Source organism: Panthera pardus, unplaced genomic scaffold (assembly GCF_024362965.1).
Source record: "Panthera pardus isolate Hobbes unplaced genomic scaffold, ASM2436296v1 HiC_scaffold_6, whole genome shotgun sequence".
NCBI lineage: Eukaryota > Metazoa > Chordata > Mammalia > Carnivora > Felidae > Panthera > Panthera pardus.
The window spans coordinates 12,009,193-12,036,328 of NW_026526991.1; the positions used below are offsets into that span (position 1 = coordinate 12,009,193).

General features: G+C 42.3%; 1 protein-coding gene across 29 annotated transcripts in view; it reads left to right on the plus strand.

Moving 5' to 3' along the window:
• The window catches only part of RBFOX2 (RNA binding fox-1 homolog 2), a 285,909-nt gene that overhangs the window by 188,482 nt on the left and 70,291 nt on the right, over positions 1-27,136 (plus strand). The window contains exons 1-2 of one of the 29 annotated variants that reach the window (XM_019446755.2): positions 2,310-2,570; positions 4,104-4,220. The exons of 27 other annotated variants lie outside the window; for them this stretch is intronic. In XM_019446755.2, the coding sequence (XP_019302300.1) occupies positions 2,541-2,570; positions 4,104-4,220 (147 nt within the window). In that variant the 5' untranslated portion in view covers positions 2,310-2,540. Of the gene's footprint in view, positions 1-2,309; positions 2,571-4,103; positions 4,221-27,136 lie in introns of those variants that run through there. One more of the 29 variants, XM_019446758.2, reaches the window with a different exon arrangement.

Here is a 27,136-nt window from a genome sequence, read left to right on the forward strand (position 1 = left end):
AATCCTGTCAGGTACTGGGCTAAACAGCATTGAAATCCTCTCCATGACCTTGTCATTATCCCCTCGGTACAGAAGAGGAAACTGAGGCACAGAATGGTTAGGTAACTTGCCCAAGTTTATACAGCTCCTAAGAGATGTTGTGGAGATTCATATCCATAGACCGGCTTGGGACTCCATACTCTTAAGCACTGTACCCCAGTGCCTTTTGTAGGTATTATATATTCAGTCAATATTTGTTGAATGTGTGAATGAATTAATTTAGTTGAGGCTCTGATTCACTTCTGGAATTTCCATCTCTGACTTATTCAAGGCTTTGATGGAATAGAAGTTGACCCTTGAACAACATGGGTTTGAGGTGCACATGCCCACTTAATGTGGATTTTTTTCAGTAAATACAGTACAGTGGTGTAAATGTATTTTCTCGCCATTATGGTTTTCTTAATAACATTTTCTTTTCTCTAGCTTACTTTTATATAAGAATACAGCGCATGGTACATATAGTATACAAAACATGTGTCCATTGACTGTTCATGTTAACAGTAAGGCTTCTGGTCAACAGTAGACTATTAGTGAAGGCTTTAGAGAATCAAAAAGTTACATGCAGATTTTTGACAATGTGGGGGCGGAGGCGGCGTCAGCACCCCTACCCTCCCATTAAGGGTCAATTGTACTTGAAAAAGCAGGGAATTTACTAATGAATAAAATGAATCCATTGTAATAGTATTATTTTATAGTGGCAGATAATATTACAGAGTACATATTATGTATTAGGCACTTTTGTCAGTGCCTTGTGTATATTAAGGCATTTATTCCTATTAGCAGCCTTATAAGTGCCGTTAATGTCCATATTGTAGGAATTAAGAAGAAACGGGGGGCCTCCTGGGTGGCTCAGTCAGTTAAGCATCTGACTGTTGATTTCAGCTCAGGTCATGATCTCATCACCATTTGTGGGTTTGAGCCCCGTGTTGGGTTCCATGCTGACAGCGTGGAGCCTACTTGGAATTCTCTCTCTCCCTCTGTCTCTGCCCCTCCCCTGCTTGTGTGTGCACGTGTGTGCTCACTCTCTAAATAAGTAAATAAATAAATATTAAAAATAAGAAAGAAATTAGGAGACAGGGATTCAGAAAAGTTAAGTAACTTGCCCAGGGAGGCAGTGTCAGGATTGGAACCCCAGAGAGTTTCTCTCTGGCTTCCCTGTTCTTAACGCCACTAATAATGACTGTTATTAAAACAAGTTTTTTTGTTTTTGCGTACCTGCTTGACACCAGTTTACAAACACATCACATTTACATCTACATAAATCGTTGTCATTGGCGTATCATATCACTTGCCAATCTCTTTTTGAGATCCGTGGTGTTTTTCCCATCCGTTAGACTGAGATTTGAGAGGTCAGGCCACTGGGCGGCACTAGATACGGACAGAGATAGGTTTCAAGCTTGAAATCTATGTCATTCCAGGTCTGCATTCTCTTCCATGATACTAGCAGCCTCATAAGATAAACAGTTCCATTGGTGGCCCTTCAAAAGTAGAAGAGGTTTCCTTACGGTGAGCTAAAATGTCTTCTCATTATGCTTTTCTCACTGTCCCCGGGTTCTGTCGTCCAGAGTCACACAGAACTTAATCTCTCTTCATAAAAGCCAAGTATTTGAAGATAACTGCTAAGTGTTCCCTTTAATCCTCTGTTCTCTTTGCATTTCTTACCTACTTCCTTGTGTTAGTCCTCACAGCGTTGCCAGAGATTTAGCTATACTGGACTAATTACCTTGATTTATGTGAATGGTTTATCATTCTGCTAAGTAAAATATCAATTATGAGTATTGAGGACCAGATCTCTGTTACAAATTTTGTTTTGTGACAGGTTTGACTTCACTCCGTTTTCATAGCTTATTGATCAATGAGGGTATCTCATCTCCTAAGTAGAATGTTATTTCTCTTTTCCATTGTAAGCCATGCATGCAGCTGTCAGCTGTTTGGCAAGAACCTACCTGTCGTCTTTTAAAAAAAATTTTTTTTTTTTAACATTTATTTATTATTGAGAGAGAGAGAGAGAGAGAGAGAGACAGAGCGTGAGCAAGGGAGGGGCAGAGAGAGGGGGAGACACAGAACCTGCAGCAGGCTCTAGGCTCTGAGCCGTCAGCACAGAGCCCGACACGGGGCTCGAACCCACAAATTGCGAGATCGTGACCTGAGCCAAAGTCGGTCGCCTAACCAACTGAGCCACCCAGGCGCCCCGAACCTACCTGTCTTCTAACCTGGGTCTTAACCCAGATCCCTCAAAGGTTACTAACCATGAAATTTTAATTTTTTTTTTTTACCTTATTTTTTAGGAATATTGTTTCAGAGATGACAATTGGACTGACAAATGACATACTAAAAATCCACAAAAGTAAATACCACTTCGCTTGAGATGTTGCGATTGTATCAAAAAAATATGTTGGAAAAAACAAAATCCGGGATTATAAGAGTCTTTTCAGTTGGTAGCAGCAGGAAAACATGATCTTGTTTTTCTATCGAAAATAGAGGTAAAACACAACCAAAAGATGAATTCAGCCCTTGGAAAATATTCTGAGGTAATAATACTTAGTATAAGTCAAATATCATAGAAATACTCTTAGATCAGCTTCCTTTGGCAGATTCTTTTCATCAGCCTCTTGAATTCTTTCCAAGGGCTATCAGTTTCAGAACATTAGAATGATATTTCTTATTTAATTAAAGCTCAGGAAATAAGGATGGCTAGACTTGCTATAAACAAGAGGAAATGAATGCAGTTTTTAAACTTGTAACTTGAAATCCTATAACTGATGCTATTGGATTCATTCACAATTACAGGATAAAGTTCTGCAGTCAGAATTTGATAGTTCACGTATAAAGGAATATCTAAGTAGACAATATGGAAATGGAAATCAGTGATTATTTTTTGAAATTACAATACTTTCACATCCACAAATAATAGAACTGTATTCTTTCATCTAATATTGATTATGAGATTCCTTATAAAAAGTTCTGAAGAGACAAACTGACACGGAAGTGAAGGAGTTGAGACTTTGAAACATAGAAATCCACAAACTTTTTCCACTAATGGCTTGATAGTAAATATTTTTGGTTTTGCGGGCCATGCTGTCTCTGTCCCAACTATCCAGCCCTGCTGTTGAAACGTGAAAGAAGTCATAGACGATACATAAACGAAGGAGTGTGGCAGTGTTCCAGTAAAACTTTATTTATGGACACTGAAATTTGAATTTCATATAATTTCCATGTGTCACAAAATATTCTGCTTTTCACTTTTTTTTTTTTTTTTTTTTTTCGCTGTTTAAGAATGTAAAAACCATGCTTGGCATTTAGGCTCTGCAAAAACTGGTGGGGGAAGCCACAGTTTGCCAACCCCCGACTGAGAAGGATGGAGGTCCTCCCTACTTGCTAATAGAGGGAAGGTTTTCCCCTAGAGCTTGACGAAAGGGACAGGGACACAGCTCCCGGCAGTTCTGACATGTTTTCATCTCTGTTAGTATGAAACCCTTGACTTGCTCTCTCACTTTCCCCCAGAAAATAGGAAGATTTCTTCCCCCTTTCTTCCTTTATCCCTCCATTCTATCCCCAAATCTAAGGCATATCCCCACGTATGCTGTGTTTTATACCTTCCTGCTTTTCATACAGTTTTTCATATACTGTTACATTGAGCCAGAATACCTTTTTCACGAACGTGATTAATTTCTTGCCTTAAAGGTTCAGCTTAGACTTCACCTCCTTCAGAAAGCCTGCCCCCCTCTCAGGGTTGTCCCTTTATTGTGACTGGCATCGTGTATGCGATGCTCTCTTAGCCCGTGCTATAGTAGTACTGTCTCTGTGAGTATATTTATCTGTTTTTTCCCATCAGACTAGCTTCTTTCAGGAATGCGACCGTATCGCCTGTGTTCGTTGTCACATCTGGTTCGATTCAGTATCTAGTAAATACTTTGCGATTGAATTAATGAATTTTAACCTGTTACTTCATAGGCAGGGTTCTCTTTGGAAATGAAAACAGGAGAGTTAAATTGGGTAATCACATATATCCTCGTGCTTATTACTTAAATCAGTTAATATTTAAAATATAAATGTCATTTTAGAAACGGATGCTTTATTTGGCTAGAAGAAAGGAGAATTTTGGAGTAAACAGCTATTTGGGGAAATCTCTTGTAGATGTTTCAGTGGAAGGCAACATGTATCCAGAAGATAGCAAGCAGGTAAGTGCCATAGGAGCTCTGGTCTCCTGGGAAGTCAGGAAAGGGGGAAGAAGATCTTCAACCCACCCAGTGTGGGAAGGGCAAAGAGAAAGGGAAAGGTGGTGGTGACATTTTAGGGTTTGGCAACTAGAGTGCTGCCACCTCCCTCTCTTCTTTTCCTTCTACTCGAGATGGCCAAAAGTTAGATTCTTAGCATACTGCTTTTGAAAAGCTGTTCAATACAGATACGTATTAGAGTATGACCATTCCGTGTCATTTTCTTTTCTTCTTTTTTTCTTTCTTTCTTTTTTTTTTTTCCATTCCATGTCATTTTCAAGGCTCTCTGTTCATTGTTTTATGGTCTTTTTTCCTCTCCGTGTATTTTCTTTCGGTTAGTTTCTTTGGTGGTATTATCAAGTGTGCTAATCTTTTCTTCTGGAGTGTCTAATCTGCCATTAATCCAATCCAGTGTGTAGTTGTTGCCTTTTTTCCATTAAATCTCAGACAATATAGTTTTCACCTCTGGCCTTTGATGTGGATCATATATGTATCTTTATCTTTCATGTCTCTTAACATGCTCGGTTTTTGTTTTACATACAATTTTTCTTGAACGTGTGGAATACAAACGTTTTAATATCCTCGTCCACTAATGCTGACATCTGTATTAGTTCTGGGTCAGTTACCATTGATTTTTCTCATTATGGACTATATTTTTCTGCTTGTTGACATTGCCTGGTAATGTTTGGTTAGATGCCAGACGCTGAATTTTTTACCTTGTTGGAGGCTTAGATATAATACGTATCTATTTCAATAAATACTCTTGAGCTTTGTCTACAGCCCCGCTGAGTTTCTGAAAAATGGTTTGCTCCTTTCAGGTCTTGTTTTTTTCGGTTGTGTTAGAAAGGGCCAGAGCTGTGTTTAGTCTCTGGTTAGTTTTACCTCACTGTTGAAGTTCTTAGTACTCTAACTGATGTTTCCGAAATAACCAGGTTTTGCCCTCTCATCGTGGGGAAGCGGGCTCTGTTGATGGCCCTGTGTGATCTCCTGGCATTACTCCCTCCACCTCCTTCAGGTGGACGTTCCCCCAGCCTCGGTAGCTCCTCACAGAACGTGCGGTGATCATGACTTAGCTGCGTATGTGAGGGCGACCCCGGGCGCGTCTTCGGAGTTCTCTGTCTGTGCAGCTTTCTTTTTTTCTCTGGCGCTCTTCCCTGTGAACTCCAGCCAGCCGTCTTGGCTTCCCTGCACTTGCAGCTCACTGTCTTCAGCCCATGGGCACCACCTGGCTCTCGCTTCTCTCTGCGCCACAGCCTGGAAACTTTCTCCAGGCAGTAAGCTGGGCGGTCGTAAAGGTCACCTTGGCTTTTCCTGCCTGAGGGATCAGTGTCCTTCTCTGCCTCCCGTACGGCGTCTCGAGTGCCGTACGTCATGTATTTTGTTCTGGGTTTTTTTGGAGCAGCAAGAGAAGTCTGTCCGGTTCTTGTCACTTCACCTTGATTGGAAGCCGAAGGAAACCACTTATTTTTAATTGAAAGCTAAGTGGTATCTCATTTAACATATTCCTAATTGATGAATGAAAACTCAATTGAACAGTAATTTCCGGGAGTATTGGGGAATGCATAGTATGTATAAATAATTAAAATACGAGGCGGAGCATGGTAGATTACATGAATATGACGTCAGTAAACTACCATTAGAGTTCAGATGAGGAAATAGTTTGGAAAGCTTGGCAGCAGCAGAAAGGGTGAGACGAATGGCTCTGGTGGACGCACATGGGCATGTGTGTGCATTATGCAAGACATTATCTCAGTTTAGAACCAAATTCTAGAGTACTGAATGAGACACAGTGGTAGAATAATTTCAGAGAGAGTCTAGGACTCTCTAATTAAAGGTAAAAATAGTTATTTGTTTTTAATTTTTCAAAAACGTTTATTTATTTTGAGAGAGAGAGAGAGAGAGCGAGCGAGCCAGGGAAAGGCAGAGAGAGAGAGGGAGAGAGAGAATCCTAAGGAGGCTCCACACTATCAGCGCAGGGCTCAGGCTCACAAACGTGAAGATCATGACCTGAGCCAAAATCAAGAGTCAGACGCTTAACCGACTGAGCCACCCAGGTGCCCCTAAAAATAGTTCTTTAACAAAAATACATGGACAGGATCACAGGAAAAATAGTGTTTCTGGGTTGTTTTTTTTTTTAATGTTTATTTTAGAATGCTCCAGTAGTTAGACTTGTAACCATTGCTCTTTCATTGGTTTTCAGGTTCTCTAGGAATTTCAGTGGGGAGAGGGTGCTGTGGAACGAAACACGTTGCACGTATCAAAGAATGTGGGTGGCACTGCTTGGAGTTTTCCTAACGTTGGATGAAATGGTTGTCTGTCATCTGCTAGTGTAGCAACTTGAGCAAAAGTTCACCCAAGTGTCTGCTTTCATATGCTGTCCTCTCTTGAGGAGCCAGGAGGCATTTTTGAGAAACTGGGGACGTAGGTGTTTTGTTTGGGTTAATCTCACTTTGCCTATGCTTTTATATAAAGTGAGAAGAAGGTGGTTGTCCCCCCACCCCCCAACATTTATGCTGATGTGACTATTTATGTGAAAAGGAGTATGAAGATCTTTAAAGTTATAGCTCAGCTGTTAGGCCTCACGTTGTGAACTATATTCTCTTTCCCTTTTGTCTTCTTCCTTCACAAATAGTGGTTATTAGCTGTGTGTGTGTGTGTGTGTGTGTGTGTGTGTGTGTGCGTGTGTAAGTCAAAAAAAGAATTTTGTATTCACGATCTCAGTTCATTCTTATGGATGCCCCATTTAGGTAGCTATCCCCTCTCTTATTTTGCAAATAAAAATACTGAGGCATTGAGAGATTTAATGACTTCTCCAAAGTCACACGGTTGTACATGGTAGAGCCCGGGTTAGAACCCATGTTTATCTTCCAAAATTTATGCTGTTTATACCCCTTTTTTGATGATAGCCATTACCTGAAGCATAATATGAAGAATATAGGCCTTAATGTTTATTTAACTTCTTCTTTTTTTTTTTAAGATTTTATTTTTTTAAGTAACCTTTACACCCAGCATGGAGTTTGAACTCACGACCTTGAGATCAAGTCATGTGCTCCACCAACCGAGCCAGCCAGGCGTCCCTCACCTTTTCTTTATGTATCTTTATAACTCACCTTTAGCCAAAACCTTCAGAAATGTCTGCTCATTTTCTTGGAGTCTTGGGTTCCTTTGGGAAAGTACAGAATTGATCAGTTTGACAATTCTGTACACAGCATTAGCTTCCTGAAATTTTATCGCAGCACAGAGGTTTTACAGTTTGATGGTTTAGTAATCATATGGGAGCATTTGTACAGGATAAGAGAGAAATGAAAGTGTTGCCTTATTACAGTAGCTCTTAGCCACTTCGGGCGGGAGAGCGGATAAACTACTTAATGGCACTCTGTTGACTCTCTCTGTTGCAGAGAAAATACTTTGTTCCACATGGTAATGAGCCTAATGTTTCTTCCTTTTTAGTGCATTCTGTCCCTTGGGTAAGGCTTCTTTATCATAGAATCATTGATTCTTACAACTCAACTTTAGTTTACAAATCTGGATGTGGATCCAGAGAGGAGGTGAATTGTCCAAGGTCATTTGGTGCAGTAATGGCAGAACTGGAGCTAGAACTCGGTTTTCCATAGTCCCTGTCTGGTGTTCTTTCTACTGTCAGAACATCCTCCTGGGAAGTTCAGACCTTTAACAACAGATGTTTAGTCTGTAAAGGCGAAAATATCAAGTTCTTTTGCTCCTCATTCCTAAAAGGGAAAAATCTTAAAATGAGTAAAAGGCTCAACTTGTGTATCTTGGGAATTCTTTGCTGGAAAATTATTCTTTTTAAATTATTTTTATTTGTTTATCTTAGCACAAGCCGGGAAGAGGGACAAAGGGAACCCAACGCAGGGCCTGGGGTCATGACCTGAGCTGAAATCAAGAGTTGGATGCTCAACCGACTGAGCCCCTGAGTCATCCCTGGAAAATAATTCTTGAATGAAGCTCGATAGTCCAGTTGATGGGATAATGGTAACAATGCAGTTATAGGTGAGGAAGATTGTAAGCAGGAAGAAGAAATAAACATGCCCTTTGATTGTTTCTGTTTAAAGATGCTTGAAGATTTTTTTTTTTTGTCTTTGTTTGTTGAGCAGTTGGTTTGACATGGAAAGGTAAAAAGTGCAGAGTGAGGGGTGCCTGGGTGGTTCAGTCGGTTAAGTGTCCAGCTTCGGCTCAGGTTATGGGGTCACGGTTTGTGAGTTCGAGCTCCTCGTGGGGCTGTGCGCTAACAGTGCAAAACCTGCCTGGGATTCTCTCCCCCCGCCCCTCTCTGCAGCCCCCAACTTGTGCACATGTGCTCTCTCTTAAAATGAAATTAAAAACAAACAAAAAACCAAAAAAAAGTGTAGAGTGAAATCTGAGAGTGTTTCATCGCTAAGCACTATTGAAGTTTAGACCGCCTTTGGGTTCTCTTAGGAACAGATTTTGGATCTCCAATCTGGGTTTTCTGCATACCTTCTTCCTTAAGTTGATTATCCTCTCCTACTCTGGGACAGGTTTTCCTGTTTTAGCATAACACCTTATTTGCGATCACTTTTTGGATGAACTTTTCCAACACAGGACTCTAATTCCTTCTCTAGGTTTCTTTGTCTCGCTGTGGTCCAGGATTAAACATGGCAGTCACTAGTTTATATTTCATGGCCCTTCTATTCTGACCGAAGGGTCAGAGTCTATGGCAGGCCTTATTGATCCGCGTGGTAGAGAGGTGTAGGTACCGGGAAGTGTTTTTCTCCCTTTAGACCGCCATCTGATCTTGGTCCCTATTGTGTTTGTGAAGGAGGCGGGAGGTGAAGAATTAGGTGTTCTAATTGGCAGGTACTTGATTTTTGTTTTGTTTTGTTTTCTGAGAGTGGTTAGACTCATGAAGATCTTTTATATTTGTCACGATTCAGACATGGTGCTGAGTGAGCTTGTAGGTGACATGTGGACTGTGACTTACGGTGCACACATACATGTATACACAGTGGAATACTACTCAGCCATAAAAAGAAGGAAACCTTGCCATTCGTGGTCACACGATTGGACTTTGAAGGTACTGCGCTAAATGAAATAAGTCAGAGAAAAAAATAGTAGTTCTGATACTTCCTGAGTTGCTTTGCTTCCTGTACTGCAAATGCATATAATTTACTAAAGCGTCAGGACAAGGATGTTGCCAAGAATTGTAGTAAACGCTTCTCATTTTCCTTCAAGCTTCTCCAGTTTGCTTTCAGTGAATCTTGGTGTTCTTAAAGGGTTAAAGAAACGACGACATTCACTACCCCATGTTCTTTAGGAAAGCTAAAAAGGAACCTGATGTTAACTAAAATTTAAATTAAAACAGAAAAGGAACTTGAATTCTAGAGCTTGCTTATGGTTGAAATCTTTTGCAGAAAAAAAATCATGACTTCTGGGTCAAGTTCTGGGACATTCCTGCAGCCCCCATCTCTTGTAAGAGCCCACTGGCATAACAGTGTAGAAGTGTAAACGTGAACCAGTAACAGCAGACAGAAAAGGGCGAAGAGCGATACTGCTAATGAACGAGAGAGTTAAACACATTTCTGGAGAAATTACAGCAAACGGGAACCAACTGATGGATAAATGGAGCGGAAGCTAAAGCCTAACAATGAGTATAGGAGCGGCTAGGGGTGTGTAGGCCAGTCTCTCCAGCAGGAACCCCAGAGAGGCTCTGGACTCAGCGAGAGTGAAGAAGGAATAGGAAATGGCGATTCTGGGTGTATTCTGTACGGATCACTTCAACCGTGTGGCATTTCCGTAGCCTTTCCGCTGCCTTCCCGGTGGAGGCAGCCAGCACTTGTGGCGGCTCCTTTCTCCGGCACCAGAACGAGGAAAACCAAAAACACCAGAGGGTTTGACCCTGAAGAACTTGATCGGGAATGCTTGGGGAAATTGAATGTAATTCTTTCTGTATTAGGTATTGGCACCCCTTCCTTGAGTCCCATACTTGGGGAGGAGATCATTCCACACTTTCCTAGCAGCTTGCAATAAAACAAAGCCTACTGGTTGACATGCTCTTTTTTTTTTTTCTTTTTTTTTTTTTTTCTAAATCTCATACTGAGTTCCCAGTTAGAATTTTAATTCCAGGGAGAGAACTAGTCAGAAAACAGATTATACAATAGCAGAGAAAACCCACACCAGCTAACCAAGTCCTTATACCTGGATCATTGGTGCGTGAAGACCATTAGCCATATTAGAGGGTCCTTCAGCATGACAGAGACCACAAAAAAACAAAAAGAAAAGCTGACCCTCTGGGGAAACAGACAACGCAAGAAATAGAGGAAAATTTAACACAACATTCCAACTAATGGAGTCAGATTCAGGAAGTTAATACATTCATAAACCCATTATTGGGTAAGGGGTGCGCCTGGGTGGCTTAGTCGGTTAAGTGACTGACTTTGGCTTACGTCGTGATCTCACAGTTTGTGGGTTCGAGCCCCGCATCAGGCTCAGTGCTGACGGCAGAGCCTGGAGCCTGCTTCGGATTGTGTCTCCCTCTCTCTGCCCCTCCCCCACTCACACTCTGTCTCTCTCTCTCTCTCTCTCTCTCTCTCTCTCTCTCTCTCTCAAATAAATAAACATTAAAAAAAACACCCCACATTACTGGTATAATGAAAAGGGAGCAATGTGAGAATGCAAAAGAGGGATGGAGATCAAGAATGTGACTGTCAAAAGAAAACATGCCACAGACAAATAGAAAATAAAATTGAAGATAACCTCCTGAAATGTAGAGCTCTAAGACGCAGAGATGGAAGATACAAGGGGTAAGACAGATGGCTTCCTTAGTGTTCTTTAGAAAGTGAAGACGGAGACAAAACCTTCCCTGCTGAATTACATACGAAACAGCCAAGATCCAGAAACAACCTCAGTGTCTCCCAACGGGTGAATGGATAAAGAAGATGTGAGATACACACACATACCTGGATACACAGTGGGATGCTACTCAGCCATAAAAAGAAGGAAACCCTGCCCTTTGTGACCACAAGGATGGACTTCGAAGGCATTGCGCTAAATGAAATAAGCCAGAGGAGAAAAGAACATATGATTTCACTTACATGTGGAATCAAAAAACAGGGGTGCTTGGGTGGCTCAGTCGGTTGAGCATCTGACTCTTGATTTTGGCTCAGGTCATAATCCCAGGGTCGTGGGATGGAGCCCTGTGTCAGGCTCCATGTTGGGTGTGGAGCCTGCTTAAGACTCTCTCTCTCCCTCTCCCCCTCTCCCCTGCCCCCCCCCTCTCTAAAATTTAAAAAGATCAATTTCTAAAGAAAACAAAAGACTGAATGAACATAGATCCAGAGAACAGATTGGTGGTGGTTATCAGAGGGGAAGGGGGTCAGTTGTATGGTACCAGGTGATAATCAGACTTATTAGGATTATGGTCACTTTGTAGTGTATACAAATATGATTTATTATGTTGTACACCTAAAAGGAATATAACATACCAATTTTACCTCAATTAAAAAACCAAAAGCAGAAAAAACTTTACCAACTGATACTGTTGGGAGTACAGTCGTAGGAAAGCAGGGATGAGGAAAGGGGAGTGAAACAAGGAAGGTGGGCTGGCCATAGCCTTGTTATAGGTGTTGTTGATTACAGATCTTCGACTTAGCACGGGGTTATGCCCTGATAAACCCATCGCAGGTTGAAAGTGTGGTAAGTCAAAATGCATTTAAATGCATTTAATGCTACCAAACGTCCTAGCTTAGCCCAGCTTACCTTAAACATACTCACAACACTTAAGTAGCCTACAGTTAGCAAAACCATCTGCCAAAGCCTGTTTTATAACAAAGTGCTGGGTGTCTCACGTAATTCATCGAATACGGTACTGAGAAACAGAACGGCAGTCTGGGTGCAGAATGATCGTCAGTGTCCAGGTTGTTGTCCCTCGTGATCACATGGCTGACTGGGAGCTCTGGCCGCCTCTGCCCAGCATCAGGAGAGAAGACCGTCCTGTATATCAATCTAGCCAGGGGAAAGACCCAAATTCATAATTCTAAGTATGGTTTCTACTGAATACGTATCTCTTTGACACCATCATAAAGTTGACCATCGTTAAGTTGGGGATCGTCTGTATTTGATTTCCGTAGAAGTTTTCAGAAGGGTTCTGTAGATGTTCCTCTTGCTGGTCCATCCAAAGGGACTGCAGAGAGGCATTTTATCTGCTGGTTTCCACTCATCTGTTTCTCCCCCTTTGGTCAGAGTTTGCCATGTGAACAGTTAGCTCACACAGGCTTTGGCCTTCATTGGCCTCAACGGGGAGGCCAGGTCCTACATCCTGTGTGCCCAGGTCTAGAGTGATGTGTCATCTAAGCCTGGAGAAGTAGGAATTGGTACTCCAATGGCAGCCTCTGGCCTCGGACCCGCTGCCTTTCAAGAAACTGTTAAAAGATGGTCATTCCCAAGAGGGTTGGCAAAGGGAGGGATTAGGGGACTGCTCCTTTTTATTATGAGCTCTTCTGTACCCATCTGATTTGCTATTGTATACATGCATTAATTTGAGAAAAGTGAAAATTAAATTTAAAAAGGGAAAATAAATTGCCAAAAACACCCTCAAAATAACTATGAAAGATCTTTTAGGATGCATTTGGGGAAAAAAAATGAACTTCAGATTGAAAGGTAAAATCTAATTAGTAGTTTATATCAGGAGAATCTTCTTTTAAGAAAATTGGACTTACAGACTCGAACCTTTCTCCTTTCCCACCCATTCCTGCCTCACTGCCCGCTTGCATACAGCCCCATGGGACTGAGGTCTAGGAGCTCCTCCCCCTCCCCCAGGGCCACTGCCAGACCCGGACTCTCCTTGGATTACCCCAGCACACGGTCCCTGACCTGCTTCCCTCTAGCTCTGCTGTAGCTCTTGTACCCATTCACCCGTTGGGAGACACTGAGGTTGTTTCTGGATCTTGGCTGTTTCGTATGTAATTCAGCAGGGAAGGTTTTGTCTCCGTCTTCACTTTGTAAAGAACACTAAGGAAGCCATCTGTCTTACCCCTTGTATGGTCCATCTCTGCGTCTTAGGGTTTGCGGTGTTCCCTTCCTCGTGTCCCCTGCGTTTCTCCATGCCGGATGGGTTTGGGTCTCTTCCTGTCCTAATTTTGGTTGTATCTCTTAAAAATTAACAAAAACCTGTAGTTATTTATACACTCTACTAGGCTGGACATATTTCTTTTTTTTCCCCCCTTTTAACAAGCACTTATTGAATGTTTATAAGGCAGTCAGCGGAGATGCAACAATTGATTAGACCTGGACGGTTACCTACCCTCAAAGAGTCCATGTTCTACAGAGGTGATAGATATGTAAACAAACAATTAAAAAAAAAAAATTTTTTTTTAATTGTTTGTTTACTTTTGAGAGAGAGAGAGAGAGACAGAGCACAAGCTGGAGAGGGCAGAGAGAAAGGGAGACACAGAATCCGAAGCAGGCTCCAGGCTCTGAGCTGTCCGCACAGAGCCTGAGGCGGGGCTGGAACCCACGGACCGTGAGATCATGACCTGAGCTGAAGTCAGACACTTAACCAACTGAGCCACCCAGGCGCCCCTAAACAAATAATTTCAATAGAACAGAAGTGCTGTAGTAGAGTTACGTATTAGGTTCAGTGGGAATACGCGGAGGGAGTGATTTTTTTCCTATTTGGAGGAGGCAAGAGAAGCTTCTGAGAACAGTGGATGACCGGACTAAATATTAAAGAATGTGTACAAGCTAGGCAGATGGGTAGGAAGGAGAGCGGCTTTCTAAGCAGAAGGACTGGCAGGTGCAGAGAAACTGGAGGTGAGATAGCACAAGGTGTTTTCCAAGACGTAATACACGTAAGAGCGCCACCTGGGCCCGGCTGAGCCGCTGTCATCTCTCAGGTGGGTTATTACTGTAGCCTCCTAACTGGCCTGCCTGCTTCTGCCTTGCCCAGTGGTCCATGTGAAACCTGACCCTAACCATGTCAGTTGGCTCAGAACCCTCGCCGGAGAGGAAGGGCCCAAATCCCTGCAGTGGCCTTGAGCTTGGTAAGATTTCTACCCAACACCTCTCTTTCCCCGCTGCCACCTTTCTCCATCTCCTGCCACTCTGTTCTTGCTTATTCTGGTTCAGTCGCACGAGGCCGCCTTGCTCCTAGTTCCTAGAGTCAGCTGAGTACGTTTTCACATCTGAGGCTTTGCGCTTGTGTTCCCTTTGTCTGCGGCGGTCTTCCCCCAGACAGACACACGGCTTGCTCTCTGAATTTCTTCAGGTGTCTGCTCGGTCGTAACCTGCCCTGACTCCCCGGTGTCAGATAGCGGTCCTCTGTCCCTCCAGCCCAGTACCCCTGTACCCCCTTCCTTGCTTTATTTTCCTCCATGGCTCCCCATCTGTTTCTTGTGTGGCTTGCCTGTTTCTTACTTGTCTTTCCTTACTAGAGTGTAAACTTCCCAAGGGTAGGAACGTTGTCTTTGTAGTCGCTGTTTCCCCAGCATCTAGAACCAAGTGTCTAGCCCCTCATAGGTACTCAGTGAATACTCGGCAGCAAGAATCAAAACTGGATGGGCGAAGGATTTTGGACTTGAGAGTGTAGGCATCGAGGAGCCTAGGATTTTCAGAAGAGAATTAGTTAACGATATCTTCCTGGGAGCTGCTTAAAAATGGATTGCCTGGGTGGCTCGTTCGGTTAAGCGTTGACTCTTGATTGCCGCTCAGGTCATGATCTCGTGGCTCGTAGGTTTGAGCCCCGCATCGGACTCTGTGCTGTCAGTGTGAAGCTTGCTTGGGATTCTTTCTCTGTCTCTCTCCTGCTCTCTCTCTCTAAAAATAAATAAACTTCTAAAAAATGGATTAGGCTGAGGTTGTTTGCAGATGGGAGAATGACTGGAAGAGAGATTCTTGGAATAACCTGCATGGGAGGTGATGAGAGCGGAAGCGCCTGTTCACCGTTTGCCGTGCACAGAGCGCGGATACTCGCACAGCCTTTCAATGAGCGTGTGTGTTGAATACAGGACTGTAATCGCTTGTCTTCTGTGGGAAGTATTTAAGAACAATTCTTGATATCGTGGTGAGCTTTTTGCAGACTCCTAAAACTAGGAAGAGAAAAGGTTCTTATGTGTTTTACAGACTTAGTGCTTCAGAAGCAGATAATCAACTGTCCGGTCGATTCAATTAGCAAACATTTTCTAAACATCAACTGCTGTGTGCTCATCATTTAATGAGGAAGCTATGGATGAAGCAGCATGTGATTCAGCCCATGGTCTACGTAGGGGCTTTACTTGTGAAGTAAATAGAGGAAATACAAGCCATCATGTAGTTGTGGTTGCAGACAGAAGGCAGTTTTGTTGGGGGAAGGGCATAGGGAAAAATTTTGGCTCTTACTGTATGTTACGTGATTTACTTATTTGAAGAAGTGAACTATAATAGAACATCCAATGCTATATATATAAAGAATAATTCAATATTTTCTGATTCAGGAGGCACTACAAAATCTTCCTAATATTTTATTCTGAACCTGAGTTAACGGCTTTTTTTCAAGGATATTGCAGTTTAACGTATAGAAGATATGAACTTAATTGCCCATGAAGACAAAATAAAGAGTAAGTTGATTTAAATTGTATTGAAAATTTGGTTAAGAAAAAGAATAATCACCCATGAATTGTATAAATCAATTATATTGACTAGAATAGACAACCAACCATATTGGCTGTGGGGACCTTCCGTTTCCAAGGAAGCAGGTAGCTGGACCAGAGTATTTCTTATTGTCTCCTGTGGGTGGAAGACATGATTCATGGATGTTTGAGGTTCTAAATACTGCTTACAGAAGATACAGAAGAAAGAGCTTTTAGGAGGTTGGAGACATTAAGACTATTATAGGGTTTGTCGTTTTTAACCTAATAGACTATTGGTTTGAATGACTCTATTCTGAAATATTTATTTTTCTCTTTAAATATTCATAGCTTTGAGATGGCAGAACTCAGCCTCAGGGGAGAGGTCAGCCTGCCTTTTTTCTGAGTAATTTGAAAGCTGTGTGTGTGTGTATGTGTGTGTGTGTATGTGTGTGCGTGTGCGTGTGTGTGTGTGTGTGTGTGTGTGTGTGTGTGTGTTGAAGGCAAGTGATTTGGATACAAAGCCTATACCTGTCCTTAGACTTGCATATGCTAGATCCTCTAAATTATTTTTATTGTAAACATGAATGTACAATATATTGTATTTCCTGTTTTATTTTTATTTATTCTTTGCAAGGGCTCAGGACTGCACTTGGTCCCCTCCTGCACTCCATCTGCCCTTTGGTTAAAACTACTGTAAAAGAAGGAACCATTGTTAGGCTTCCATTTCAGTAGGTTTGCATTTAAAAAAAAAAAACAAAAAACAAACCAGTTTTTATTCTCTTATCTGTAGGTTCCATATAAGAAGATCCCTCTACTTTGAGGTAATTTACATTTATGGCCACTACTACCTCCCTCTCAGCACTTCCTCCCTCCCTAATCTCTGCCCTTCTTCTAGAAGTGTAGCCGCTAAGGGCATTTTCTAGCAGCACCTACTGTCACCATAATTCTCATCATGCCAGCAAAGCCTCTCAGCGTTTCCCAAACCACCTGTACCTGGAGTACCAGGGCCCTGATACAACACACTGAATCATAATCTGTGGGGGGAAGGATCTTGATCTCAAGAAAAAAATGTTCCCGGGGTGATCATTATGCACAATTAAATATGGGAATCTTCACTCTCAAGGAGCCAGGTCAAAGATGAGTATGTGGGTGTGCGTGGCACAGCGTAGAGGAGGGGGCCCATACTGCGTGCGTTAGTGATCTTACTGAGACTTTAGCAGGAATAGATGTGCCCCTAGACTATTTTCTTGGAATCAGATAATACTTTCCCTTAAATTTAATATTTTAGTCGGTGATGGGCCTTTTACTACTATAATCATTATGACACAGTCATTAAATCTGTTCTTGTGAATTTCCTCTGGATCCCAGCCATCTACTCAGTCACGGACAACCAAATGAAGAATGAACCGTTTGAACTGATCCTGAACTCACAAACTAGAGGCTGCAGGGAGTCTCCCTGTGTAGGCTTTTCCTTCCAGTTCTAGATCTACCTGCAGATTGTCTGACATGTCATGGCTCTGGGTATGATTTATATTCACTGTCAAAGAGAAAACACATGACTTTTATCTAACTTATGTTGCTATCAGAAATCTTTTCGGGACTGTTAGATACTAATATTTTCAGCTCCAGGTGTTCAGAGGGTGAAACCCTGCTGACAGGAGAAATGGAAACACTTCTGTTTCACAGCCCTCCCTCCAGGTTATTATGGTAGTTTGAAGAACAAAAGGAGGCAGGAATAGTATAATAAACTCACTGTTTTTAGATTGGCAGAGGGGGACGTTTGTGTTCAATACAGAGTTATTTCAAATACCAAAGGACAGAGATTTGGGGCGGCCCAGTTTTAAGTGTGGGGGTAAATGAAGACCCTAGAATGAACTTCACTGAGTGTCTGGTAAATGTGTGTTGTTTTGTCTTTGTGCGTATCCATTCATTTTCTTTCTCGAGGTCTTCTTAGCCTATCGTTCTTCTACAGAGGTTTATAAATTACTTTAGTTGATTCTTGATCTTAAATCCAGCGTTCTGTTTTTTACCTTTCTGTGAGAGGGTCACAGACATCAGGCGGGCACCCTGGCTTTTGGGACAGGGTCTGAGAAGAATGGCCGGCCTTTTCTTAGGCTCTGTCAGCTGAGTGCTTTTTATAAACCCTTTTTTACAGAGGCAGGTAGGGTTTGAGATCTGAGCCTATCCAGGCAAATCCTAGGGGGTACGAATTATCTAATTTGTAAAATGCTTGAAGGCAGGGGCGCCTGGGTGGCTCAGTCGGTTAAGCGTCTGACTTTGGCTGAGGTCATGATCTCATAGTTCATGGGTTCGAGCCCCGCGTCAGGCTCTGTGCTGACTGCTCAGAGCCTGGAGCCTGCTTCGGATTCTGTGTCTCCCTCTCTCTGCCCCTCCCTGCTCATTGCTCTATTCTGTCTCTCAAAAATAAACGTTTAAAAAAAAATAAAATACTTCAAGGCAAAAGTATTTTCTTTTGGTTACAAAGCTAGAGAATTAATTTCCATTTTTCCTATAGCATGACGAAAATGGTAAGTGACCCTGGCCAGGATGATAAACTGGTGAGAAGATCCTCTACCTAAATAACAAAATGATCGTTGTTGTGAAGGTGTAAATAAAACGCATATCGATCCCTTTCTTTCAGCAATTCATTCTGATCATAGATGTAATACAGGAATTGGGAAACTTTTCTCTTGTGATAGGATTTGCAGCCCGTTGCTTAGAAGCAGCAGATAGCAGATCAAGTATAGAAGTGGGACTTGAGATTACCAAAGTGAGAAAATGAGGATGAGGCTGGGAAATAAATGGGAAGGAGCAGCTGAGTGCCTTAGTTCGTCGAGTGTCCATCTCTTGATTGGCTCCGGTCGTGATCCCAGAGTTGTGGGATTGAGCCCCCCTCTGCACTGGGTGGGGAGCCTGCTTGAGATTCTCTCTCTTCCTCCCTCTGCCCTTCACCCCTGCTCGTGCGTGTGCAACACACACATGCGTGCACTTTTCTCTCTCTCAAATAAAATTAAAAAGAAAAAGAAATGGGAAGGTATAAACAAAAATACTCTTCTTTCTCCAAGATTCCATGGACTTTAATTATCCTACAACAGTTAAGGCAAACAATTCTATTTGGGACCACTCTTTCTGTGTTCTCTTAAAGTACTTTATGTTTAGCTCTATAGCACAAATAATGTTGATGTAATTATTAGTTTAAATGCCTGTCTCACCTTTTAAATTTGGTCCTACAAAAGAAAAGGTACAAAAGACCACCCCAGGGGTGCCTGGGGGGTCTTAGTCAGTTAAGTGTCTGACTCTTGATTTCAACTCAGGTCATGATCTCACAGTTTGTGAGATCGAGCCCCACTGACAATATGGAACCTGCTTGGGATTGTGTCTCTCTCTCCCTCTCTCTGCCCCTTCCCCTCCCAAAATAAATAAACTTTAAAAAAAAAAAAAAAAAAGTAAAATCTTATTTTTGCCCTTGTGCTTCCCCTCCCCCTGATGTTAAAGACTAGGATGTTGTAGGTGCTTAAATGTCAGTAAATAACGGATTCAAGTAATACTCAGAATAACTCCATGTAACAGAGAATATATTTAAGAAACAATAACAACATAGACTCGTTTACCCCAAGCAGTGTGACTTGTGAATAATGAGAAAACTTTTCTTTCAGGTACTGATGAAAGTGCGTGGGTGAATGGGTCCTGAATAGTGAGTCTGCAACTATAAGTCTTAAAAAGCCATCTTGTTCTGCCTATTGCCTATAACTGGTCGGTTGCCACATTCCTTAAATTCCCCCACAGCAGCTCTTGACTCCGTTTTCTTGGCCCCATTACCCTGCTTAGGTCCACATCTTCTCCAGTATGCTACAAACACCTCCTTATTTCTGCCCCCTAATTGCCAACCCCCAAGTATATCCCACATCCTGTTATCTTTACATGAGCTACAACTCTGCTATTCTCCTATTTTGATGGCTCTTCATTACCAAGGAATACTAGTTAAAACCGTCCGTACCGAACAGATTTGGATATTGGGATACTCACTATAGAGCAAAGCATCAGAAAGGATCAGGGAGAGGTTCCAAGTAGGTCTTTTAGACTGGGAATATGATTAACTCAACCAGCAGAAATAAGAAAAGACTGTAATAAACTCACTTTTTAGACACACAGAATTTGCAGTGTAAGTGGGACACGGAAGGCGGAAGGATGGGATCTGAGGAGGAAGAGTGCCCCCCGGAAGAACCGGATGCAGGGTACGATCGAGTCGGACGTCTGGCACTGTATTCGTAGTTTCACTTGCTCTCTTTGCATCTGTGCAACAGCCTCTATGGTAAACAGTCCATTTTGCAGCTAGAGAAGCAGGCTGGAAAGGCTTGCGTAATTCGTCTGTACCTGGTAATGGTAGGATTGGGATTTTAACTCAGGTCTGTCTTTCAGGCTCATGCTCTTTTTTGTTTTTACTCTGCATCCCATGAAAGCATGGGAGGGAGGACACGGTTGGACCTAAAAATATTTGGAAGTCACCCGTAGGTAGGTAGCAATCAAAGCTCTCAGATTGCTGTGGGTGAGGGAATAGACGGATAAAGGGGTTGAGACTTGGCCCCTGGGTTATACATTTTTTCTGTGTGACAGGAACCGTTTGCTGTGATTGTGTATTTGGTTTTAGAATTAAAACATTTAGCAGAGTTCACATTGTATACCAGAAGACCATATATGGTAATGTATCACCTCTGGTACTCCATGTGATTGAAAGGAGAAAGATGTCATTCTTTTTTTTTTTTTTTTTTTTTTTTAATTTTTTTTTTTTTTAATTAATGTTTCCTCTTTATTTTTGAGAGCGGGGGGCGGGGGGTGGGCGGTAAAGGGCAGAGAGAGAGGGAGATACAGAATCCGAAGCAGGCTCCAGCCTCTGAGCTGTCCACACGGAGCCCTCTGTGGGGCTTGAACCCATGAGCCATGAGATCATGACCTGAGCCGAAGTCGTATGTTTAACCGGCTGAGCCAACCAGGCGCCCTGTGAGAGACGTCCTTCTTAGCTTTTGTGTTTGTGCGATTGAAGGAAATCGTGAATCTAAAGCACTGGCACATAAATGTTGATTTCTTTTCTCTCCGAAAGGTACTCTACCATTTCTTTCTTCCTACCCCAACATTCTTCTCCAATTTGACATCAACCCAAGACAACATTTGTTTCATTATATGTTATCCTTCGTTAGTTACACTCTCTACTCTAGCCAAAGGAAGCAGTTTGCTACTGTAGTGTGCCTGTGTGTGACTTCCCATCTTAATCCTTTATTTAAAATTTTTATTTATTGCTTAATATTTATTAGGCCCGGTATGGGATTCTACAGTGTACGAAGCAGTCGCCACTCATCATAAAGAAGCTTTTAATAGGAGAGATAAGGCACTTACCGAGATAAGTATAAGGCTTTGAGTTTAAATATCTTGTACACATTTTTAGTGCAAGCCAAGTGCTGTGGGAATACAGGAGAGGGGGGAAATTCTTCTGACTGGAAATGGGGGTGCAACACTTGCTAAAAGTCTGCTCGGTTGGATGCTGGTCTAGATACCGCTGGTTCTTTGTCTTGTGTTAGCCTCACAGTAGATGGCGGTTACGTCTGTGTTGCAGGTGACAAAACCGGGGCTTAGTGTCTTGTTCAAAGCTACACAACTAACAGGTTACCAAGTCAGGATTCAACCCCAGGTTCATTTGGCTCGAAACCTTAATCTGTTTCCTTTACACCAGAGGTCCAAAAACTATGGCCTACAGGCCAGACCTGGCCCGCTGCGTGTTTTTGTAAGGCTCGTGAACTAAGAATGATTTTTACATTTTTAAATGGGTAGGAAAAAAAAGTCAAAAGAAGAAGAATATTTTGAGATGTGAGAATTAGATGAAATTTATGTTTCGGTGCCCATCAGTAAAGTTTTTCTGGAACACAGCCGTACTTGGCTCATTTACATACTGTCTACAGCTGCTTTTGCATTGTAACAGTGGAGTCCTGTAGTTAGTTGCATCAGAAATCAGACAGCCTGCAAGGCCTAAAATACTATCTGGCTTTTTATAGAAAAAGTCTGCTGACCCGTGCTTTATGTCGTACTTCCTTTCTAGGGATAGCTTCGTGGAGAAGGGATTATTTGAGGTGATCCTTGGTGTCCGGCTACATTTTCATTAGGCATGAATCCTCTTGGTAGGGGATACCGCATGGGGACCAGCACTGATCCCTGCTATAGCAGTCTGGCTGAGATTTGGGAAAGCACCGTATTTGGGGAATGTAGAAGTCCAGACTCATTGCAACACAGGATTAATGGATGGGAGCTGTGTGTGACATGCCTGTGAGAAAGAGGACCCCACTGGAGACACCACATGGCTCAGTGACTAGCAGCATTGGTTTGGATCTGAGTCTGCTTATGCCAGGTATTAGCTAAGTGGTTTTTTGGTAAAACACTTAACCCTTTTAAACGTTGGTTTCTTGGTCTATAAAAGGAGAATAATGGAAAGATCTCCCTTTAAAAAAAATTTTTTTTTAATGTTTATTTTTGAGAGAGCACAAGCAGGGGAGGGCAGAGAGAGAGGGAGACACAGAATCCAAAACAGGCTCTAGGCTCCCAGCTGTCAGCACAGAGCCCGACGCAGGGCTCGATCTCACAGACCGCAAGATCATGACCTGAGCCGAAGTCGGAGGCTCAACTGACTGAGCCACCCAGACACCCCAGCTTCACATTTTATCTTACCAATTCTTTACAACAAGGTGTGGCACTAACATTGCTATTTTATCAGTGAAGAAACTGTGGGCCGCCTGGGTGGCTCAGTCAGTTAAGCATCCACCTTCAGCTCAGGTGATGATCTCACAGTTCATGGGTTCGAGCCCCACATCGGGCTCTGTGCTGATAGCTCGGACCCTGCAGCCTGCTTTGGATTCTGTGTCTCCCTCTCTGCCCTTCCCCCGCTCACACTCTGTCTCTCTCTCTTTCAAAAATAAATAAACATTTAAAAAATGTATAAATGAAGAAGCTGAAGTGCAGGCAAGTTAGGTTACAACATACTTAAGTGTTTACAGCTATAGTAAGTGGCAAAGCCGAGATTCAAATTATGTTCTAACCATACACTTCAGCATTGCTCTTGGTAAAATGTGGCTTTTATTGGGTCTCAGGTGGATTTGATAATATTTTAAGTAGTGTTTAAGTAATGGAATAAACAAATTTGTATTGGGGAATAATACATTGAAAACACTGTCATCAGTCAGTATATCCCTTACCTTCCTTTCTGGGCATCACCTTGAGCTTTAATCAGAGATGCCATCCTAAAAAGTGTTGAGTCACACTGGCCTGAATTCTATGTGAAATAAAATACTGTTTTCTGTCCTCTTACTATATCTCTCCTTAAACTTTTGTGTAGGTAGTAAAACAACAGTGAGATCGCAGGATATCGAATTGGTTTGTTGAATGATTATTGAGTATGAAATAATGTTATATCCCAAATTTATCTGTTTCACGTAGGTCTCTTCAGGGCTTTTCTTTTTCTTCTTCTCCTTCTTCCTCCTCGTCTCCTCCTCCTCCGATTTAAAAATAACTTTAAAGTATTTTATTTATTTATTTATTTATTTATTTATTTATTTATTTATTTAGAGAGGGAGTGAGTGCACACACAGGGGACGGGCAGAATCCAAGCAGCAGGCTTGGGATTCTCTCTCTGTCTCCCTTTGCCCCTCCCCCACTCACACTTTCTAAATAAATAAGCAGCTTTTAGAAAATAAAATAACTTTAGAAAAGCAGCTTTGTCACTCAGTTGTGTCTTCTTACTTTTTAAACCAGAGCGTTAGAAATGCAGATAGCTTTGTTTGAAAATTTGGAAGATCTCACTTTTTAGTATTGTTGTAAATTATGTTGCTGATGGGAAGGCCAGTTAACCAAAGAATTGCTTTGTTTATAATTTCCTGTCCATTCCTGTACTAAATTCATGTGGATATTAGGAGGATTCGATGTAACCTGTTCTTTCTGTCCTCACGGTTAGCTTTCTACAAACTGGGGACCACTCTTCATCTTGGATGTTCGGTTTTATTATTCTGCTCATGCAAACCCCTTAAGTAAGAGTAGTGCCGTGAGGCTCCATGCCAGACGTCGTTCTCGGTGCTGGGGACGCATCGGTGGGCCGAACAGGCAAAACCTCTCACTTACGTTCCAACAGAGGAGACGAAATCAATGCAGTATTATTATAGATGAGAAGACAGAAATCGGGGTCGAGAGTTTCAATAGAGCGGTCAGGAAAGCCGACATGGGAGCACGGACGTGAGGGAGGTGTGAAATCAGCAGACTGGAATACCCGCGGCACACAGAACAGCGAATCCTGAAGCTGCGTGCTCCGCTTGGTGGGCCGGCAGACCTGCTCTCAGGCAACCTTCGTTACCCTGGGAGACAGTGCGAAGGACTGAAAGGGAGTACAGTTTGTTTTTTCTTCTCATCTTTCACAAAAGTCAGAATTTATATTCTAGGGAAGAAAGGGGCTTTAAAATTAAATCTTTATTAGATTCTTGTTAAGTGAGATAGAAGCCTGACTTGCATATAGTACTCTTTGTTGTCCGTCAGTCTTGTGAAAGGGAAAATTTATAGACCGCCACATGAGGGAGAAGAGAAATCATGTCTGGTTTTGTAGAGGGTAAGAGTTAATAATTCATTTTCTCAGCTGACATACACCTAAGCCTATGATTAGCCTATGATTTTAAAAACAAACCATTTTCATATTAAACATAGAGGTAAATTCTTGCCTAGAAATGATCATGTGAACTATTATCTCATAGTTTGCCCAGAGGCCAAAGTACTTCGCTTTTGAACTTATAACCTTGGAATATAGCCTGGAAATTTAATAGAAATCTGAAACCATTTAACATTTATAGTAGTAGTAGTAGTAATAAATACTTGGGGAGACTTTCAGACATTGTAGCGTGTATGAAATAAAACGCAGAATCACTCCTATTCCAATTTCATTCCCTTAGCATATAAACCTAATGTGTTTTTCTTTCCACAAAAATAAAAGACCTTCCTATAAGGAGCAAAATAATCTACTGAGAGTTTCTTTTTGACCTTTTAGCAAAGACCTACATTTCCCCTTTTTTCAGGAAACCGCTCAGCCTCCGCCTGCCTCGTATTTCTTTGAAACACATAGCACCAAGGGTGCACGTAGATCCTATAAAATGTTTTTACCTTTCTTCCCCTAGCCCCCACTGCTAATCGATGTGGCTGTTCAGTTGACTGGGCCGGCTTTGTAAGGCCTGCCCCCGTGGGAGAGTCAATACTGTGAACTGGTGTGCGGGTACCTCACTCCCAGCAGGGCTGGAGGGGGCGGGGGGGGGGCGTGGAGACTGGAGGCCAGAGCAGGTGAGTCTACAAGGAGCTACCTCTGAGCGAGGAAAGCGAGGCCCCCTTTGCCATGTTAATCATAACCGGGAGACTGTCTTTTAGCCTTACCGATTATTAAGTAGACCCTTCTTGCATACGGTAAGATTGTATTTATGCCTGGAGTTGGAGTATAGATCTACAGACACTTACTCTCTTTCGTTCACCAGTCTACCTGAATGTGAATTTGTTTCTTTCATATCTGACTTTAGGCCAGTACATCCTATGAGGGCTTCTGAAACAGCATGCTTCATGGGCGTCTGGGCGGCTCAGTCGATTAAGCGTCCGACTTTGGCTCCGGTCATGATCTCGCAGTTCAGGCGCTCGAGCCCCGTGTCGGGCCCTGTGCTGACAGCTCAGAGCCTGGAGCCTGCTTTGCATTCTGTGTCTCCCCTTCTCTCTGCCCCTCCCCTGCTTGCACATGCTCGCTCGCTGTCTCTCTCAGAAATAAATTAAAAAATTTAGAAAAAATTGGAAGCAGTGTGCCTCATGCCACGGGCAGGCAGGTGGGTAGGTAGATATGGATACGGCCCTGTGGAACTTGACGAAGGGAGAGGGTTATTTTATTTCTCTCTTCGGACACCCGGGAGAGCTGAGGAGAAGTCGTGTATAATACCCCAGCCTAGATAGAAATAATGAAAAGAACTTCTATGGTGATGGGTGACAAAGATACACCTTTTCCCTGAAAAATTATAGGTAAAAATTCAAGGTTTTCCTAGCATAATTTCTAAAAACTAAACAAAGGGAAGATTTTTACGTAAAGCACTCCTTAATACCACTTAGAAATGGTTCTTGGACACTGGAGACAGCTGAATTTTGATGCCTTATAACTTTGAAGTGAAAGACCGTGATGAATTTTTGTCTCTAGATAATGTCACTACCATTTTCTTGAGGATAGCACAGTAATTCAGTGCTTTAGCATTTCGGCTTCCTTTTACTGATTCCATTTTTCATGTCATTCTCTTTTATATTAAAAAAAAACGGGGCACCTGGGTGGCTCAGTCAGTTGAGCGTCTGGCTTCTGCTCAGGTCACGGTCTCGTGGTCTATGAGTTCGAGCCCCGCGTCGGGCTCTGTGCTGACAGCTCGGAGCCTGAGCCCACTTCAGATTCTGTGTCTCCCTCTCTCTCTCCCCCTCGCCCCCTCACATTCTGTCTCTCTCTCTGTCAAAAATAAACATTAAAAAAAAAGTTAAAAAAGAAGACTTTTGTAGGCTTCATTACAAATGTAATACCTGTTTATTATTTAGGAGCCTGAGGAGATTTGGGGGTAGATATGCTGCCTGTTTTGAAGATGATGATGATTTCATGGGTGCACTTGGGTTGTAATTGTCAAGGCTCACAGTACAAATAAGTAGATGCGGTTTGTTGTGTATGTCACTTACACCTCACTAAAACTGTTCAGTTTTTTTTATTGATTAGATGACTAATCAAAATTGGACTTGTTTTGCTGTTACTATGTGTTTCCATTTGTTGGTGAAATTGAACATTTTGATGGTACCAGTCATTTGCGATTGAACATTTCATCTTCTGTGAATTGTTCAGGTATATTCTTTGCCTCATTTTCTGTTGTCAGGTGTGTTTCTGAATTTGTGTAGCCTACTCTTAGTTATTGATGACAACCCCTTGTCTGCCTCGTCTGTGGCAGTTCTTTTCTCCCTGGTTGGTTTTCCTTTTGACTTTAAAGCCCACTTCTCCCCCTTCCCTTCTCCTTTCCTTCCTAACTTACACAGCCACGTCTTTTTTTTTTTTTTTTTTCCCTTCCTAGTTTTTAGGTTTCCTGCCTTATTTAAGAATCCCCCAGACCCCAGTTATGCTCTCAAGTTTTCTGGTATTTGCGTAGTTTTCATTGTTCTCTTAGATTTTATTCCTTCTTGAATTTTTCTGGTATGGACTAGGCACCGTGAAGTGCTCATTTGGATAGCCAACTTTTA